This window comes from Podarcis pityusensis, assembly GCF_964106645.2.
Source record: "Podarcis pityusensis genome assembly, chromosome: 14".
Classification (NCBI taxonomy): Eukaryota; Metazoa; Chordata; class Lepidosauria; order Squamata; family Lacertidae; genus Podarcis; species Podarcis pityusensis.
Genome location: NC_138039.1, coordinates 16563408 through 16581175, shown reverse-complemented (window position 1 = coordinate 16581175; position 17768 = coordinate 16563408). Strand labels below are relative to the sequence as shown.

At 43.7% G+C, this 17768-nt stretch overlaps 1 protein-coding gene across 15 annotated transcripts in view; it reads left to right on the top strand.

The window, feature by feature from the left end:
- The first annotated feature begins 9582 nt into the window (after window positions 1-9582).
- The window catches only part of MAPK8IP3 (mitogen-activated protein kinase 8 interacting protein 3), an 82764-nt gene continuing 74578 nt past the window's right edge, over window positions 9583-17768 (top strand). For 10 of the 15 annotated variants that reach the window (XR_013979584.1, XM_080981802.1, XM_080981795.1 and 7 more), the window contains exon 1: window positions 9583-10159. Coding sequence is in view for 14 of the 15 variants with exons in the window: in XM_080981802.1 (XP_080837928.1) it covers window positions 9842-10159 (318 nt within the window). In the remaining variant the exon portion in view is untranslated. The remainder of the gene's footprint in view (window positions 10160-17768) is intronic. The other 5 variants (XM_080981796.1, XM_080981798.1, XM_080981797.1 and 2 more) reach the window with 1 other exon arrangement.

Here is a 17768-nt window from a genome sequence, read left to right as displayed (position 1 = left end):
GGTGGAGACGCTCCTTCAGGTATACGGGTCTGAGGCCATTTGAGGCTTTAAAGGAAGATCGCTGTCTCTTGTGGGAGGCGGTGTGGGCTCTCCTGGTCTCGCCCATGGATATTTGTCAGTCTGTTTGGTTGTAAGTTGCTTTGGTTTCCCCTGGGAAAGAAAAAGCGACAATGGAATTTAATAAATAATAACAATATATTTTTTAAAAATTATCACACCCTAACTCCTGAATGCCAAGCTGTATGATCAGTACACTTCCTCTGTTCTTTCTTTTTTTGCACTTAATTCCCCTTTGACCTCACTGTTTACACACACACACACCCCGCACCAAAGCGACCTTGGGAACAGCGTCATTTTTATCAGAGCAACTGATGAAATCTGGAGCTGAAACGTTTTGTAAAGAAGGTAAAATTTCTGTTGTGTTAGTCACTGATAGTCTGTCTCCAACTGACCAAAACCAAATGAGCGTCTGGGCTAAAAACATCTTATTCTGAAATTGTATTTATATCCATTTCCATAAGTGCTGCAAAGTGTGGGTAGGAAAAGCGAGAGCCTCCCACCCCACCCCCCATATCACCCTGCACTGAAATGAAATCCGAAAGGACAAACATGCCCAGGTGCCTCAATGAAATTGTGAGGGAGTCTTTAAAAATCATCGGTTTTCAATGGCTTCTCTGCCTTTTGGGTTAAGAGCAAGTGTAAAAACCACTGGTTTGAATTCAGTAGTAATGCTAAAGTAACATGCGTATTGTTCTGTGAATTGTCATTTTAGGATGAATAATGTGCTGTTAGGTACAAATCAAGGGAATGTGTGGAAGTGGATCCCAAATTGCAGGTTGGGAGTCAGGGGTGGATCTCGGGTCTGTATCAGGTGCTGCTGTAATAAATATATGATTTCAGTAATTAAAGGTATCCTACTAGGATTGAAAACAAATGAGTCTGAAGTGCTGTTTGATGCCTTCCTCCAATCCAGGAACCACACCCCTGCTTCTTCCCCTCTGAAATTCTTCCTGAATTTCCAGCTTTCATTTTGTAAAATAAATCTCTAGCAGACATTTAAGTTTTGCTATTTTTAATGCCTGCCAAATACTTTCTTGTTTCAACAAGCCTATCCAGATTATTTTTTAAATAGTTTTTTTTAAAATTATGTGGATTTTATCTGTGTTGTTAAATTGTCTGCTTACTCTTAATGTTGGCTAGTTTTATAAGTATTTTTGATTAGAAATTATACTATTTTATGTAAACCACTTAGATATTTACTCATTTTTGTTACATAATCTATAAATGTTGCTGAATAAACTAACTAATTAAATATTCTTTATTAATTTTAGTGCATAACCAATACAATTACAGTATATTTCAACAACTTTTCTTATCTGTATTTTCTCCATCTCCATTTAATTCCACAACTTACTTTCTCACCTTCAACACAGTCTTTCTCATTTCAGATCCTAGGACTAAGTCAAAGTTCCTCCCAGTTAAAACGTCAGACCTTTTAATAAGCTTCTTACACAGGAAACCACCTTTCATATTGCAATGAAGAGATCAGTTGAAAGGCCAGAATGAGGAAGAGTGGGAAGGAAAGAAGAATGACTAAGAGATAGGGAGACAGAAAAAGGAAATTGAGGAGGGGAATCACATCAGATTATCCTAAACAAACAGTGCAACCTTATGCATATGAAGTACTGACTAGTAGCAGCTCTGCAGGGTTTCAGCAATATTCTTCCCCCATAGCCCTACCTGGAGATGCCAGGGTTATTGGATATATTTATTGCAGGCATAGGCAAACTCGGCCCTCCAGATGTTTTGGGACTACAACTCCCATCACCCCTGACCACTGGTCCTGTTAGCTAGGAATGATGGGAGTTGTAGTCCGAAAACATCTGGAGGGCTGAGTTTGCCTATGCCTGATCTATTGGATAGATTTCTAGCCTGCCTTTCAGGGCATGTTGTCATCACAAGGTAACAAAATAAAAGCATCAAATAAAACATAAAATAATTATCAATGCAACCATTAAATAAAGCAATTTCCAATTTCCATTTACAACTTAAAATTAAGCAACAGCAGCTAAACAACATTTTCAAGCAATACAGATGAACTAAATGTGAACTGGATTAAAAAAACACAAATTGAGCTTTCTCTCTTTTCTGAAAAAAACAAACAGAAAATGAACAGAAATAATGGTGCCCTATGTACTCCTGAAGAGGAAGTTTGAAAGATATCAGGCTATCCTGGAAACGGCGCTGTCTTTCCTGGTAGTAGATCTTTACCCAAAGAGCAACCAACATCTTGCCTTTAACAGCAATAGCTTGCAAGGATCTTGCAAAGTAAATTAATATACCATCAGCATGTGAATCAAAATCATTCAAAATGTAGAATAGTGGGGGGGACGGAATGTGGCTCCTGAAGTCATCATTGATATGAGGGCAGGGTAGTTGCAAGCACATTCCTATTTTCATCCATGAAATGTTGGCGGGCATGGATGATATTCAAACATCTGTATCTTTTTCAGTTCCTGTTTCTGCCCCTTTTACTTTTGGGAATATAAAGAAGAGCATCAAAGCAGTATGCCAAATTGTTGTTCTCTATGAAATAAAGTTACTCCAGGCTTCCAGCATTCTGGCCAATGAGTGCAAAGGCGGTGGGATAACTGACAAGTCATATGATTCCTTCTTATGTCATTAACAGTTTACAATTTCACAATTTTCAACATTTTACATTACTTATATTCAATTCCAGCTGTTCTACAGTGAATGACCCTCTGCATGTAGACTTCCCTTCCCACCTCCATTACACAATTTCTGGCCAGGGTCTTAGATCAGTGGTAGCTGGTGCCCATTGGGAATAATACAGCGGAAGTGGGAAGACCAACACTAGGTGGTGCGAGAGCCAATGACAGGCAGAGCCACCCACTGACTGGTTGCAAATATGAGGACAGTCCAGCAGGGACTGGCTGAGGACAGAGGCTGGTGGGGTAGTAACCCATTCTTCCTAAAAGACCATCCTCCACTGGCTTACATGGAGCTTGGATTGACTACAGCATTTACAGAGCCCCAGTGATGATGATAATTTAATGAAGCTGTTTAAGAATGCTCTGCTAGGGCATGGTGGTTGTTTTAAATTCCCTTTAAATCCTTTAATTGTGCCCTCTCTATCCTTTAGAACATTACTGTAGTGAAGAAAAGTTCACTACATATCTAGTCCCTGTGTTTCTTTGTTCTAAAAGGCCTTATTAATTTGCACCCCCTATCTGAATTCTACAACCAAAGGACTTAGTACTGGATGCAGAAATCTGACATAGCAAGTTCCAGTGAAGTTCCAACAAAGTCCCTGGTTGTAGAATTCAATAGGTGGTGCAAACCAATCTGGTCCTTACCTTAAAACAGAAATATTTGGCCCTCCAGCTGTTGCTGAACTACAACCCCCATTAGCTCAAGCAAATATAGCCAATGGCCAGGGACAATGGGAGTTGTAGTTCAATTTCTGATGGGCCAAAGGTTCCACATGCCAACAGGACTGCCTGGTCCTGGTCCACTGTATGTGGATTGGGGCCCTGCACCCCTTCCCCCCAATATATTGGCAAGAATTGCTTAAGAACATTGTTAATGTAGCCTAGCCTACCTCACAGGGCTGTTCCAAAGATAAAAAGGGAAGAGGGGAGGAAAAGCAAGATGCAAATATATGTCATTTACAGATCACATAAAGCAAAATAAACATGCATGAAGGCAGAAAAGTAGCCCCACCTACTGCTTTAACTGCAACATTTTTATGGTCTTAATAATTGCAGTAAAATACCACCACCACCTCTGGTAAATAACAAAAATGCAAAAACTAAAATATGAAATCCAAGTATGTGCAGTTTCAGCCTAGGCTACCTCACAGGGCTGTTGTGAGAATGAAAAGAAAGACAATGTACACAGCCTTGAGCTCCTGTGAGGAAAAGCAAGATACAAATATACAACAAGAAGCGACAACAGCGCCACAACTCCCTGCAACACGTGCTCTCTTTTTTGCCAACTTTGATTAACAAAGGATCCTTGTGAATTCCATGCCAGCCTTAAAGAAACACAAAGCCCAGTTATGTAGTTAACTTTTTTTAAACCTCTAAGTGGGGAAAGCAGGAACACCAGCATTCTGCTAACTAAATTGATTTCCCACATATTCCATGTGACCCTTCTTCTTCTTCTTCTTCTTCTTCTTCTTCCTCCTCCTCCTCCTCTTTCAAGAGGGATTTCCCCCTGCTCTGCTCTGCCTTGTTCCTGGAGATGGATGCTGCTTATTTGCTGTTTCATCCTGGTCTGATGACTCACACTGCATCTCTGGGCCCCAGTGGGTGAAGCAAGGCTAGAGAAAGGAGGCGGAGCAGCTGTGAGGGAAGCTTTCCTCTGTCAACCCCAGACCTGCTTAAATATTGCACAGCCCCCAACTGAGCAATCGCTTCTCCCTGTGTCATTTCACGCATCATAGCTCATCGGCAAGGGGAGCTCTAGCCAGATGATGTCATCTCTCATCCTTCCGCGCCTCTGTTGTGTCTCTGTTGTATTTAGAAGCCGCCCTACATTTAGGGCAAAGCTACACGTTAAGAAAGCAGCACCGGGTTCCCAATTGCGTGGATTTCTTCATAAAGCAATTGGGAAGTGGGTTGTACTCTTGCAGGCTAGAATCATCACTCCTGATGCTGTGAGGTTCTGATTCCCCATCTGCTTGCAAGGCAGGGGAGCTGTCCAACAGGGCAAGGACCCAAGGCAAGGCTGCTGAGGCAGCAAGGGAGCTGTCCAGCCATGTAGAGTTTGTGGACAGAGGTGGATCTGATCAGAACAGGACTTTGCATTAGGAAAATCCAGGCAGACACTGAATGGCTCACATAGGCATCTATACAGTCAGGCACCAGGGATTTCCCTTAGCCCTGTATTCTTGGTGCCAGGATATTGTCTGAAGGCACATGTTGTAGCCACCTTGCTGAAAGTAAGTAGGTCTAGATCTGGCCCATTACCTGCATGGGAAACTGTCTGAGAGACCCCTGGATGCTGCCTTAAGTTATATCATGGAAGAATGGTGGGGTATAAGTGTAATCATAATGGCTGTAATAAAACTTGCATGCTTGTTTTGTTTTGTTTTTAAAAAAACACTACAAAACCATGCAAACCCTCTTTAGGAAAGGCAAAAAAACAAAAAACAAAAACAAATCAGCATAGACATCAGGAGTAATGGTTCCTGTTTCTGGCCACCTTCAATTCTGGGGTACAGGGATTTTACTTCTGCTGACATCCATCATATAAATGCACTGTGCTGTTATATAGTTCCACCAGGCTACAGCAGCGGAAAAGATAGGCTTGTGGGCTCATTGCATTGGCTCTGTCAAGAGACCAGGTCCATAGGGTCCCTCTTTTCCCTTGCCTACTCTATCAGGCTACAGGAGGTCTAGAAACAGGAAGCACCCATCAGCTCAAGTGTGAACCAAGCCCCATTTGGGTCATCGTCTCCCAGAAGTCAAGCTGGCCATCATAAGAACTTTGGAATAATTTTAGGAGCAGGTGCCTGAGTTTGCTTGTATTCCTCTTTCCTTTTGTGTTATGCCCTTTAGCTTGTAAGCCTACAGGCAGGGACTGTTTTGTTTGTCGTTGATCCTATTTAGGCTACCTACTCTGGGAGATTTTTCCACTGAAGAATGAGCTAACATCCGCTATTGGCCAATATCCGGGAAATGAAGGAGATCTAGATGAACTGCTGCCAATCCATAGTCACACTGGTAGCACCAAATAAATATTTTCTTTCTTACTTTAGCACATTTATTTATCTGAGAGGAAATTAGTTGATGTAGAAACTTTTCCAGCAAAAAACAAAAACAAGGGGGCATAAATAAGCAAGCAGAAAACAAAATTGCCTAAGAGCTTTGCGGCACCATTGCTGCCATAAGTGTGCTGGTAATTAGTGCAATACAGTACAATACTGGCATAAAGAAATCTTCTGTGATGGCTATAGTTGTCCACTTGGTGTTATTTAACAGCTCCTGTGGAGGTTTCCCAGTCTGATAAGACCAGGAGGAACATGCTGCTCTATAAAAGAAGGTCAAGGGAAGGTCTTTATAATAACAGCCACAAGCTGAGTGAAGATTTGTAACAAATTATAGAGAACCCATTGCCAGTTTGATCCTGGCCAGGGCTGAGCTGAAAGCAGCCTTTCAGCTGGAACTGAGAATCAAGCTGGAGAGGTAGAACAAGAAGGCAAAGACAGAGCCAGAAGAGATAATAATCACCTAGTCCTAGGCAAACTCCCAGCCTGAGGAAGAGGTCCATATAGCAGGGCTCAAGAACACAAGGGTCACAATCGCTTCTGCACAACTATTTCTGGACCCAAATTTGTATTATCTATTTTTTGTTTTGTACACAGCTCAGTTTTATTTACGATATACAGTTGTGTTTTGATTCCATTTTTCTGTAGCTTTAAAGGAATTTTATTAAATATTGCACCTGGATTGTTTTTATGTAAATTACTTAGAGGTTTTTTTTATCGTGTTAAGTAGTATTCAGTCCCCAAAAATAAATGCAACAAATTCAAAATCCTTTCTTCGGTGACCATGTTCATTTGGGGCACTTGGGAGGAGCAAGAAAAACATCCTCCCATATTCTTTACAATAAATTTAATCTAGAGATTTACAGCAGACATCCTGACATCTAAAAAAGCAGGGCTCAGACATCCCTTCTGCATAGCTCTAGGCAGATCCATCCCTTGTCTTGAATAGAGTATGTTTTAGAGTGCTATTAGGAGCAACTAAGAGATCTCTCCTGAGGATTCTTGCAAGCTTTTGCCTCTCTCTTCATTCCTTTTTCCTTCCTCAGACCAGAACACTGAAGCTCACATTACAACTCTACCCAAATCTTTCTAATGCCTCATTGATTAGTCATTAGAGAGGTTGGGGGATGGATTTTATTGCAGGGCCCTTGACATGCTACTCCTGATCTTTCCAGAGATGGCACAGAGAATCTCTCAGCTGATGCTCTTTATTTTATTGTTTGCTTCACAGTTTTGGTTGCTGTTATATGAAACAGAGGTATACACAGAGGTGTATACCTAAGTCACGCAACTAGGAAATGTGTATTTTTTGTCAGTGTTAAGTGACATAGAAGGCTATTTATATGACCTTGCATAGCAGGATTTTGAATGGGAAATGGCAGTGCCAGACACAGGGTTTCTTTTGGGGTGGGTTGGGGGAGGGGCTTGATCAAGATGCCTTCAGTAGCCTTCCTTCTCTATGATTCCTTGATTTCTGTCTTACGGCAGAAAGCTTGGTCATTAGTGTTTTCCTTAAGCTATTGTAGTTTCTGTTACTCTTGGTCTTCCTGTTATATTTGTTATTATTGTTGGTACCATGAAGATTTATTACGTTATTATAGTTATTTTAATAGAAGACATCAAAATAAATCAAAATAAAGGTAAATTGAGAGTATAATTGAAATGTCAGCCAGTATGGATCCAATAGCACCACAGTAATATGCTCTGACTGACCAAATGTAGGCAACCTTGGTTTACAACCATAATCCGTTCCGGAGCTCCGGTTGTAAAACAAAACAGGTTGTAACCCAAGGCACACTTTCGCTGATGGGGCCTCCCCCCAAAAAATGGGTTGTAATAAAAAAGGGAGGGGTTGTAATCCAAAAAAAGGGACAATCACTTCCAGGTGTGACGTGGTTGTAATCCAAAACGGTTCCTAACCAAGGTACCACTGTATCTGGCATTTTGCACCATCTGAAGTTACCAGTTCCTTTTTTGAGGGCAGTCCCACAAACAAGACATCACAGTAGTCTGTATTAGAGGTTCCTAAAACATGAATGATCAAGGCCTGGCCTGTCTTCTCTGGGAAACAGCACAACTGACACACCAGCTGAACTTGGAGAAACATATTGCAGCAAACATATTGTGATGTGAAGTAGGGTCTGGTTGGAAGATGAATGCTCACACCATGCAACCGGTAGCTGAGGGCATTTAATAGGTGGATTGATCATATGATGTCTCCAGACTGACAGTATTTGTGGGAAGGATTCATGCACACACTGGGAATTGTAGTTTTGTGAAATCAAAGTGGAATTAAGTCATCTGTCACACAATAAATCCACTTTTAAGGAAGGATGGACTTTTTGCGGTTAGCAAAGTGAAAGTGAATTGCATTAAAAAGTGTTTAATGAATGAACAATTAGTGGGAAGCTGTACAAATGTCCTATAAGCAGGTCAGCATGACTGCCCACCTTATTTTTGTGTGTTTGTAAGTTGTTTTTAACTGTTTTTAACATTGTGTTTTAATTGTTGTAGTCTTCTCTAGAACCTTAGAGTGAAGGATGGGTAATTAATAACAATAATTGTTATGTAACCTTCCTACAAACAAATCAGACTGAATTTTCAATAAAAATCAGAAATTATCTAACCTCCACATATATTTTGGGCAAGCAAATCAGGATGAATCTGCAATAAAGAGGTTGTCTGATGGAGACCAAAATATCTCCATCAAGTGAACTATGTATGAATTTGCTTCCAATGCAGAAACTCAGATATGAGACACAAAAAGTTAAAAAGCAGGGGGCAGGTTACCTCTGAAGATGTGTAGAGTGGCTTTCAACTTTCACTGAGTAATTGCAACCAGTTCATACACATTAGATTTAGTGGAAGGGATTCTAGGTTAGAGATTATTATTTTCATACAGGGTTCAGCCTCATTTGTCTCTCTGAAGGCATTAAGCATCCTTAATAAAGCATATGGAAGACCTGACCACACATTGGGACCTGTTTATCTTTATCAGATGGAAATATTTTGCAACTGGGTTTTTGTTGTGGAGTAGTTAAAATGTGTTGTATTATGTGTAATGCATGAATTCTATGGTTGAAATGATTATTTATATACTTACAGAATTTATACCCCCTTTAAACAACTATATAAGCATATGGTTTTGTGCACTGCTTAGGCTCCTGATTTAAGAAAGTGGACTTGACTGCACTGATATAATGCATGGGAATTCTACAATGCGTTTTAAAATAATAATAATAATGCCCAACTTTATCCCCACAGGGATAAATTCACCCACAGAATGATCTTCATAGCGATCTATCCTGTGTCCACTCCGAAGCAAATCCTACCAGGCTGAATGAAGCTTACTTAGTGAGTATTAGGTGGTGATTCTTCCAAATCCGTATCTCATTTGCAGCTCAGTAAATGGGAGTTTGGGGATATTATGCCGTGTACCTAAAATGTAACCAATTAAATATTATACAGGCACACGGATTTTTATTTTTTTTAAAAAAATAGCAAGCAGGCTAGTCCTCATTTCCCCCTGTCCTTTGCCGTCGCAAAGAGAGCTGGGCGGCAGCATTATTCTGGATCTGCGCGCCCCCTCCCCAATACGGCCACAGCTCAGGCCAGCCTAGTAACGATGAAAACCTATTCCATATTGGAGCGAAGGAAGGAGGGATGCGCACGGGAAATCCGATTGTAAACCCACCTTTCTTCCTTCTCTCCGTCCCTCCACCCCCGCCCCCCGCCTCCCAATAGCAGCCTGGCCGCAGCGGCGTCTCTGGTGCTGATGCGCCTGTGCGCGCAAGGCAGGGAGAGGAGAGGCGACGGCAACGGGAGTGGCCAGTGGCGCAGGGCAAGCGACGTTGGGCAGAGCCGAGCCGAGCGCTGGGGAGGCGGAGGCCGAAGCGGGAGGCGCAGGAGCAGCATCAGCACCGCCGCCGCCGCCGCCATCCATCTTCTGCAAGCCGGCGGAGCAGGTGCCGCTATCGGCGGGAGCGCCTTCTATCCGCGGCGCGGGGCTCGTCGGTCAGCGGAGGAGGAGGAGGCGGCGGCGCCAAGATGTTGGAGATCCAGCTGGACGACGGCGGGGTCGGGGGCTACCCGGGCGACGACTACTGCTCGGGCTCGGTGATGTCGGAGCGGGTGTCGGGCCTGGCCAACAGCATCTACCGCGAGTTCGAGCGCCTCATCCGCTGCTACGACGAGGAGGTGGTCAAGGAGCTGATGCCGCTGGTGGTGACGGTGCTGGAGAACCTCGACTCGGTGCTGACCGACAACCAGGAGCACGAGGTGGAGCTGGAGCTCCTGCGCGAGGACAACGAGCAGCTGCTCACGCAGTACGAGCGGGAGAAGGCGCTGCGCAAGCAGGCCGAGGAGGTGAGCCCCAGAGAGAGAGGGAGACCCCTGCGGGCGACGCGCCTGCAGCGGGAGAAGGGTGGGGGTGGGGTGCGGAGAGGCCGCGGCGCGCGCTACGAGGGCGCAGCGCCGGGCCAGGCCCAGGCGAGGAGCCAAGGGGACCCACCAAGGCCGACGCAGCCCTCCTGCTCCCGAGAAGCCTCATAGGCAAGTGGTGTTGCCGTGGCCCAGATCTGGGCAGGAGGATGGCTTTCTGGAGCTCAGGCCCAGCTCATGTGGATTGTACTTGGGATTCATCACCTACTAATAGTGGATTATTATTATTATTTTTAGTAGCAGTAGTAGTGTTACTATTATTCTGCAGCTGCATGGGATTTGCCATCTAAAGGACAGATCCAGGACCTGTTTAGCTGCAGCAGATTCTCCAGGAGGATGAAATGTTCTGTAGAGCCTTTGCTGGGCTCCTAAAAACAAACAAACATGAGAAAGGGTGAGGAATAAGCCACTGCTTGTTCTGTCTTGGCTGAAGAGCAGGGGGAAAGGAGGAAAGGGGAAGCTCACCGGAATCTGGCAAATGCATTGGAGCTCTGTGGATTAAGTTTCTTGAAATGGGAAAGGGGGCAGAGGGGAGCCCTTGTCAAAACCCAGGTTTCTTTTACTAGAGTCCAGGAGACATTAAAAAACCCAAGTCGGAATCCGTCCAGAGTAGGATGGGTGGGGGGAGGGAGGTGAAGCAAAGATCCAATGCAGTGAAGACGCTGCAGGGATACTTTCCATGGAGTGCTGTGTGCAAAATACTTTCCTTTGCAACCTGCCACCCACCCTTCCAAGTAAATTACCTTCTCTTCCTCCTGATCCCCTCCCTAAAATAGTCTGCCCTATTGGTTGGGACCTTGTCCCTGTCTGGGTGCCAGACTTTCCCAGCCTGGTGCTTCCCATTTGTCTTTGGACCGCAACTCCCATCAACACTGTTTTACCTGGGGCTGATGGGATTTGTAGTCCAAAACAACTGGAGGTCACCCGGTTGGGGCAAGGTGGGCCTAGGATAGCTGCGCCCACCTGCCTTCCCTTTCCATCAGCCCTTGGCAACCAGCCATGTACCTCTGCCATTCATACACCAATTCCTGTGCCAAGGTGAGATAAATCTATCACTAGACGCCAGAAAGTCACCCTGCCGGGTTCTCCCCTGTTTTTCTGTTTTTTTCTAGTTTTCAATTCCCAGCAGTTCAGTTTGGCCTCTGGGCGATCTCTTCCCCTCCATTCCGCCAACCATTTGTTGGTGAAAGGAGAGGAGGGGAGGCTTGTGTGGCACACTGCTAGGCCCTGGAAGTGCCAGCCTCCGTTATCTTTAGTTCCCGCCCTTGTGTGGTGCAAAGGGGGTGTTTGTAAATGCCATGGAAGTGGACCCAAATGCCAAAGTTGCTCTGCTTGTTATTGGCTGGTGTGGCAGGACTGGAATTGCTCTTGGTTGATTTCTTAGTGATTTGCTGTAGATTTGTAAGTTCTTCTGACTCCCAGTTTTTTAACAGCAGCAACAACAGCCAGTGTGGCCTAGTGGTTAGAGTGTTGGACTCGGGCCTGGAGGACCAGGGTTCTAATCCCCAAGTCTAACTGGGTGACCTTGAGCCAGTTGCTGTCTCTCAGCTGAAGCTACCTTGCAGGGTTTTATTGTGAGAATAAAATGGAGAGGGGGGAGAACTGTATACACTAGGGTTGGGGGATTATTATTATTTAGCTTGAAGGCTGCATTGTCTTCTGGGCAACCTTCTAAGGGTCTCATGTCAGTGGTGGGCATGAGCAAAAGTGGTGGGGGGGGGGAGAAGTTAATGTAAATTTTACCTTTGTACAATAGCCTAGTTTCTGCACACATGCACACCCCCTTCTATCTTCCATCCAGGTAAGTAAAGAAGCAATATCAGGCAAATTCCAGCTAGGCAAAAATAGACTTGGGGTGCAAAGGGGTGTGGCCTTGGGACAATTCTTAATGCTAGATAGAGAGGCCTGGAGAACCCCATCTGGCCCCCAGGCATGAGGTGACCCACTCAAGTTGCACACCACCTTGAGCTCCTTGAAGGGAAGTTGGATATAAATGTAATAGTAAGTAAAAATAATCAAAGTTGTTTTTTAAAAATATTTCTCTCCTTCCTCAATTAAGATACTGAAACAAGGCTGTATACACGCTACACACTGAAAGCACAGTCAAAGCACATTCTTTCCCTCAAATAATTCTGGGTACTGAAGTTCGTTAAGGGTTTCTGGGAATTGTAACTCTGTGGGGGTTCTTTGAGGGAAAGAATGTGCTTCACATGTGCTTTAAAGGTATAGTGTGTACACATCTAAAGAGAGTTTTTTTAGGTGGGAGACAATGACTGGATTTTTGTGTGGAAAGAATTATGAACTCAGTTCTGGTATGGAAAACCAATTCCGGGTCTTAAACATATGCTCAGTTTTGTCCTGGTTCTTAATTTCTAATTCTAAGGGTATATCTGCTTCTGTAGCCAAAATGGCCACCCATCTGTATATAATAATGCCTCTGAAGCAGCAGAATGAGGGAAACTCTAATGCAGGTGAGGGGAGCTTTTAATCTTTCAGACGTTCAGCAACTACATTTCTCATCAGCTCCAGCAAACATGGCCAATGGGCCAGGGACAATGGTCACTGTAGTTCAGCAACAGCTGGAGGGCCCAAGGTTCTCTACACCTGCCCCAAGTTTCTAGAAGTGCAAAATATATTTTCGAGGGGGGAAGCCTTGAGGGAGGAGCCTCTGCCCACACAAAAGCAGCCTAAAGAAGACTGAGCATGCTCAGTGGTCATAGAATGCTAATTGACTGTGAACCCCTGGAATCTCAAGTGGGAGTATTCAACGCTGCAACATTTTGTTGTGGGTCCCACTTGTTATTTTTAGAGTGTGCTCTCCTTGATGTTTTAATTTGAGGAGACCCACTAGAGCTGGGAGGTCAGGAGTTTTCTATGCGAAGGATGCAGTCCGGCTGAAGGGTAAATTCTCTTTGCATCATCAGCCTCGGATGCCTCTTTCCCTTACATCAATTGTCAGGCCATTTTTTTGGTCCCTTGGGCTGATGCCTGGTCTTCTGGCATCACTTCACAGTTTAAGAAGGATGTTGACAAGCTGGAAGGTGTGCAGAGGAAGGCGACCAAGAGGATTCTGCACTGCAGGGGGTTGGACTAAATGACTCTTGTGTCCCTTCCAGCTACAATTCTATGATTCTATGACTATGATAAGGGGTCTGGAGTTCAAGTCATATGAAGAATGGTTGAGGGAGTTTGTTAGGTTTAGCCTGGAGAAGAGAAGACTGAGAAGTGATATGATAGGCATCTTCAAATTTGTGAAGGGCTGTCATGTGGAAGATGCAGCAAGCTTGTTTTCTCCCGCTCTGGAGGGTAGGAATTCAACCAATGGATTCAAGTTTAAATAAAGGAGATTTTGACTAAGCATTAGGAAGAACTTTCTGATGGTAAGAGCTGTTGGACAACGGAAAAGACTACCTGGGAAGGTGGTGGACTCCCCCTCCCTGGAGGTTTTAAAGCAGAGGTTTGATCAGAGATCAGGCCATCTGTCAGAGATTCTTAAGCTGTGATTCCTTTATTGCAGGGGGTTGGACCTGATGACCCTCAGTGTTGCTTCCAACTCTATGATTCTATGGTTCTACATGGCAGTGTGGCAAGGAACAAGATGGGGCAGCTGTGAACTGATATACAAGAAGCCTGAAACAGAATGAGAACAAAATAATTCTCTTTGGTATTTATATAAAAGCACTTCTGTCAGTGATGTGCTTTGCCAGCTGTTTAATCCCAGGCATATTCATACAATTCCTTTAATCTTATCTATATTAGAAACAGCTCATCAGATTTCCCCTCCCCATCCTGAGATCCATGGCCTTTTCATATTTTTAATGGTTATTATCTTCCATAGAAGGAGAGATCAAAACTATTAGAGTCACAATCCAACCAAAGTTGAACTCAGTGGTTGAATTTATTTCTGAGAAGGCATAGGATTGTGCTGTTTAAAGATTTAATTGTTTTCAGTGGGAGAAAAAGTGGGGTTTTGTAACAGTACAACCCTATGACTGTTTACTCAAAAGTAAGACCCGCTGTATTCAGTGGGCCTTGCTGTTAGGCAGCTGTCCTAGAATTGCAGTCTCCTGTGGAAATCAGTGGGACATAGGATGTGCTGAATTTTGGCTGGATCAGGCCTGAAGGTGCTTTCAGCTTAGAGAAGAGGTGGCTAAGGATTAACGAGTTACTACTGAGAAGTATAGAGAATGAATGGAGATAGGGGATTCATGTGTAGTTTCTATCAAATACATTTTACGTGTCTTGATCAGAGTTCAATAGCCTATTCCAGCAAGGCAAAAACACTCAGTGTGCAAAGCAGTGCCAATGAGGGGTGTGGCTTGGGGAGAGTTCTGAGGGCCAGTTACGAGAGGCCTGGAGGGCCACATTTGTTCCCCAGCCCTGATGTGCCCCACGCCTGCTTTTAACTAATGATGGGGGCATTCACTGTTTGCCAAAGTTGTTCCAAATCATTACACTGTAAAAAATGACGAACAGGGAAAGGTGAACTCGGCTGTGGGACTGGCATCCTGCATTTTTGCGTACACCCAAAGTACATGGGAAACTGTAGTCTAATGTGGAGGTTAGCAGAGCATGGAGTACAGTGGCCAAGTTGTCTTCTGTGTCCAAAACTGGCCATAGCTGGCAAACTAACCATAGCTGGAAATAGGCACTCCTAGCTGTAGAGGCTACTTGAGTTTCCTGGGGCAATGTCAGATCAAGTAGGAATCCCAAGCTATGGACCTGTTCCCTCCAGGAGGATGCAACCATGTCCAAAGCTAACTACCACCAACATATGGCACCAGTGTTTAAAGATGTGCCCTGGCTACTGGTCCAGATTCAGGGTTCTAGAACTCAGAAATACGGAACCTCCATCTTGTCTGCATTCAGTTTCAATTTGTTGGTCCACGTCCAAAGTTGAAGCTCCCAGAGCGAAGGTTTTTTTTTTTTTGCAGTCATACATTTTAGCTATTGGAAGGGAAAACCTCCACAATTTCCAGTTCCTAAGTAGCATCAAATTGATTAGGCATGCAGGTGGCTAAGCCCTCATGATTTTTCCATCTTTGGATACTTAACGTATAGCGGTATCACAAAGTTTGTGGCTGCTTTGCAGGTGCTCTTTGTATGAGGTTAACCTTGCATTGTCATTCTCCAACTGATGCCAAGCTATAGTTGGTGGACACATTGCTCTTACTCTTTTTTTTTACAGTACAGTGGTACCTCGAGTTAAGAACTTAATTCATTCTGGAGGTCCGTTCTTAACCTGAAACTGTTCTTAACCTAAGGTACCACTTTAGCTAATGGGGCCTCCCACTGCCGCTGCGTGATTTCTGTTCTCATCCTGAAGCAAAGTTCTTAACCCGAGGTACTATTTCTGGGTTAGCGGAGTTTGTATCCTGAAGCATCTGTAACCTGAAGCGTCTGTAACCCGAGGTACCACTGTATTTATTGTAGTGATTTTGAAGCTTTCCAAATGTGGAAAATCTTGAATCAGACCCTGAGAAATACCAATTTCACAAGAGACAGAAGTGTATGCAGGGTTTTTTTAAAAAACATGCTTCCCTACCTGCAGTCTTTGAATGGTCTTTGGAGAAAAGATGATGGAGGGCACAGACTTGGTTTGCACATCACTTTAAACCAGGGGTGAGCAAGCTTTCTTCACTTTCGCATTCTAGGGGCCATATGCCAGAAGCAAAAGTGGGTGAAGCAACGGATGTCAGTTTACTTACACATCTGTCTGGAAGCCAGAAGCATAATAAGATTTCAAGGTCAAATTCAAAACTCTCAATGAAGGTGTAAATCTGGGCTGGTGAAAGGTGTGGCTGTGGAGAGCATGTGGTCTAGGGAGAGTCCTGAGGGCCAGAGAGAGAGTCCTGAGGGCCACATCCCATCACCAGACCTGAGGTGCCCCATCCCTACTTTAAAAATATAATTTGGCTTAACTATGGTTTGAAAGTGTACTGGTGCACAGGGCTAAAATTGCTGGCCCTTAAATCCTTACTCACTGCAGACCCAGTCTTGTGGTTTTTGTCTCTCAAAAAAAGCCACAAGCAGTAATCCAAGAACAAGCCTTGGCTACAGCTTGTGGTTTGTTTGGAGAGGAACAAACCATGAACCTGGATTAGGATGAAACATTAAACCAAATAATGACTTATCTCAGCAGGAGCAGGGGAGGAGAGCAGCACCCGTTCTTTTCTCCCTGAGTACCAGAGCACTGCACATTCACCATTAAACCATAGTTAAGTTTAATATACACATACAGACCTTTTAGATGTTTACAAGTGGAAACTTCAACGAAATATTATGGTGAGTATGAAATACTCCTGTTTACGGTAGCAGGCAGCCGTGTCCATTTCCAGGCTACTCCATTCCATTTCTCTTTCTGGTTTTTATTCCACCCCCATTTACAGGCACTTACTGTTGTGTGGACACTTGGAATGCTCAGCCTTCTTTGAACTGTTTTTGGGGTCCCCCATTGTGGTGGGGGCATCAAACCCTGAAAGATGCGAAGGGACTTTTTCTGATTAATCACAGTTTGATTGTCTCATATCTCAGGTTCTACAAATGCTAGAAACTTAACCTTTTTTAAAAAAAATGAAAGCTGAGGATTATGGTTTATCATGGGGGTGGCAGTCCTTGCTGCATCCCTGCTGGACTCCCATGAGGAGAAAATACGTTATTCTTACCATAATAGAATTGTTTATAATTGGAAATGGCTTTTGGAGGAAGATGTACTGTTGGACTGACATGCAGTAGTTATTCATATGATATCTTAAAAGTAGGGAGTGGGTGGGATTTTTTAAAATTAGTTTTCCTGGCAAGAAAGGAAGAGCTTTAGAGCTCCATGATTTTACTGCATATGTCTGTGAGGCCTTTATGGAAATCAATGTGAGGTCAAGCAGTTGATGAAGCTTTATGGAGTTGTTACGCTTGCTGATTTAGAAGCACAGAAGAGAAAGCTAAATAAGAGCAAGGGAGTCCGTTAATGCGTTCCGTGTCTGAGTTAACATCTTTTGCATCCTCGGGGCAGTAGCATTCACTTCAGATTTTTGTTCTGAGGATTTTTTTAAAGAGTTCTTCACATTTATAACCCACCTTTCCCCATAGCAAAATAATGAAGAGCTTTGAGGGCTAATTCTTGCAGCCATCCATGCATGGTGAGGTATCTTTTTTAATAAAAGGAATAATTTTTATTAAAGGTTTTCTTGGTTTACAAAAGTACGTGCATTCTCTCTTTTCTCAGGTTGTGGGGTCTTTTCTACAGATCAGTTACATTTGATTTGAGACATTAGTGTTGTAAGCAATATCTTTTCTATTGGTTCACCCTGCACAGATTCCACCATGATTTGTACATAGTGCTTGGTGAACGAGTGGGACATATTGGAGTGGTTGGGTGAATGGTGGATGTTTGTGTATATGGGTGAATGTGTGGGAGCAGAATGGGGGTGGGTGACATTGGCTGAATACTATTGTATGTTTTGTGTAGGCAGACTTTGGGTGTGATGTAGTATTTTGAGAGTCACTGGCTGTGTACATTTAAAATACATGCACACAC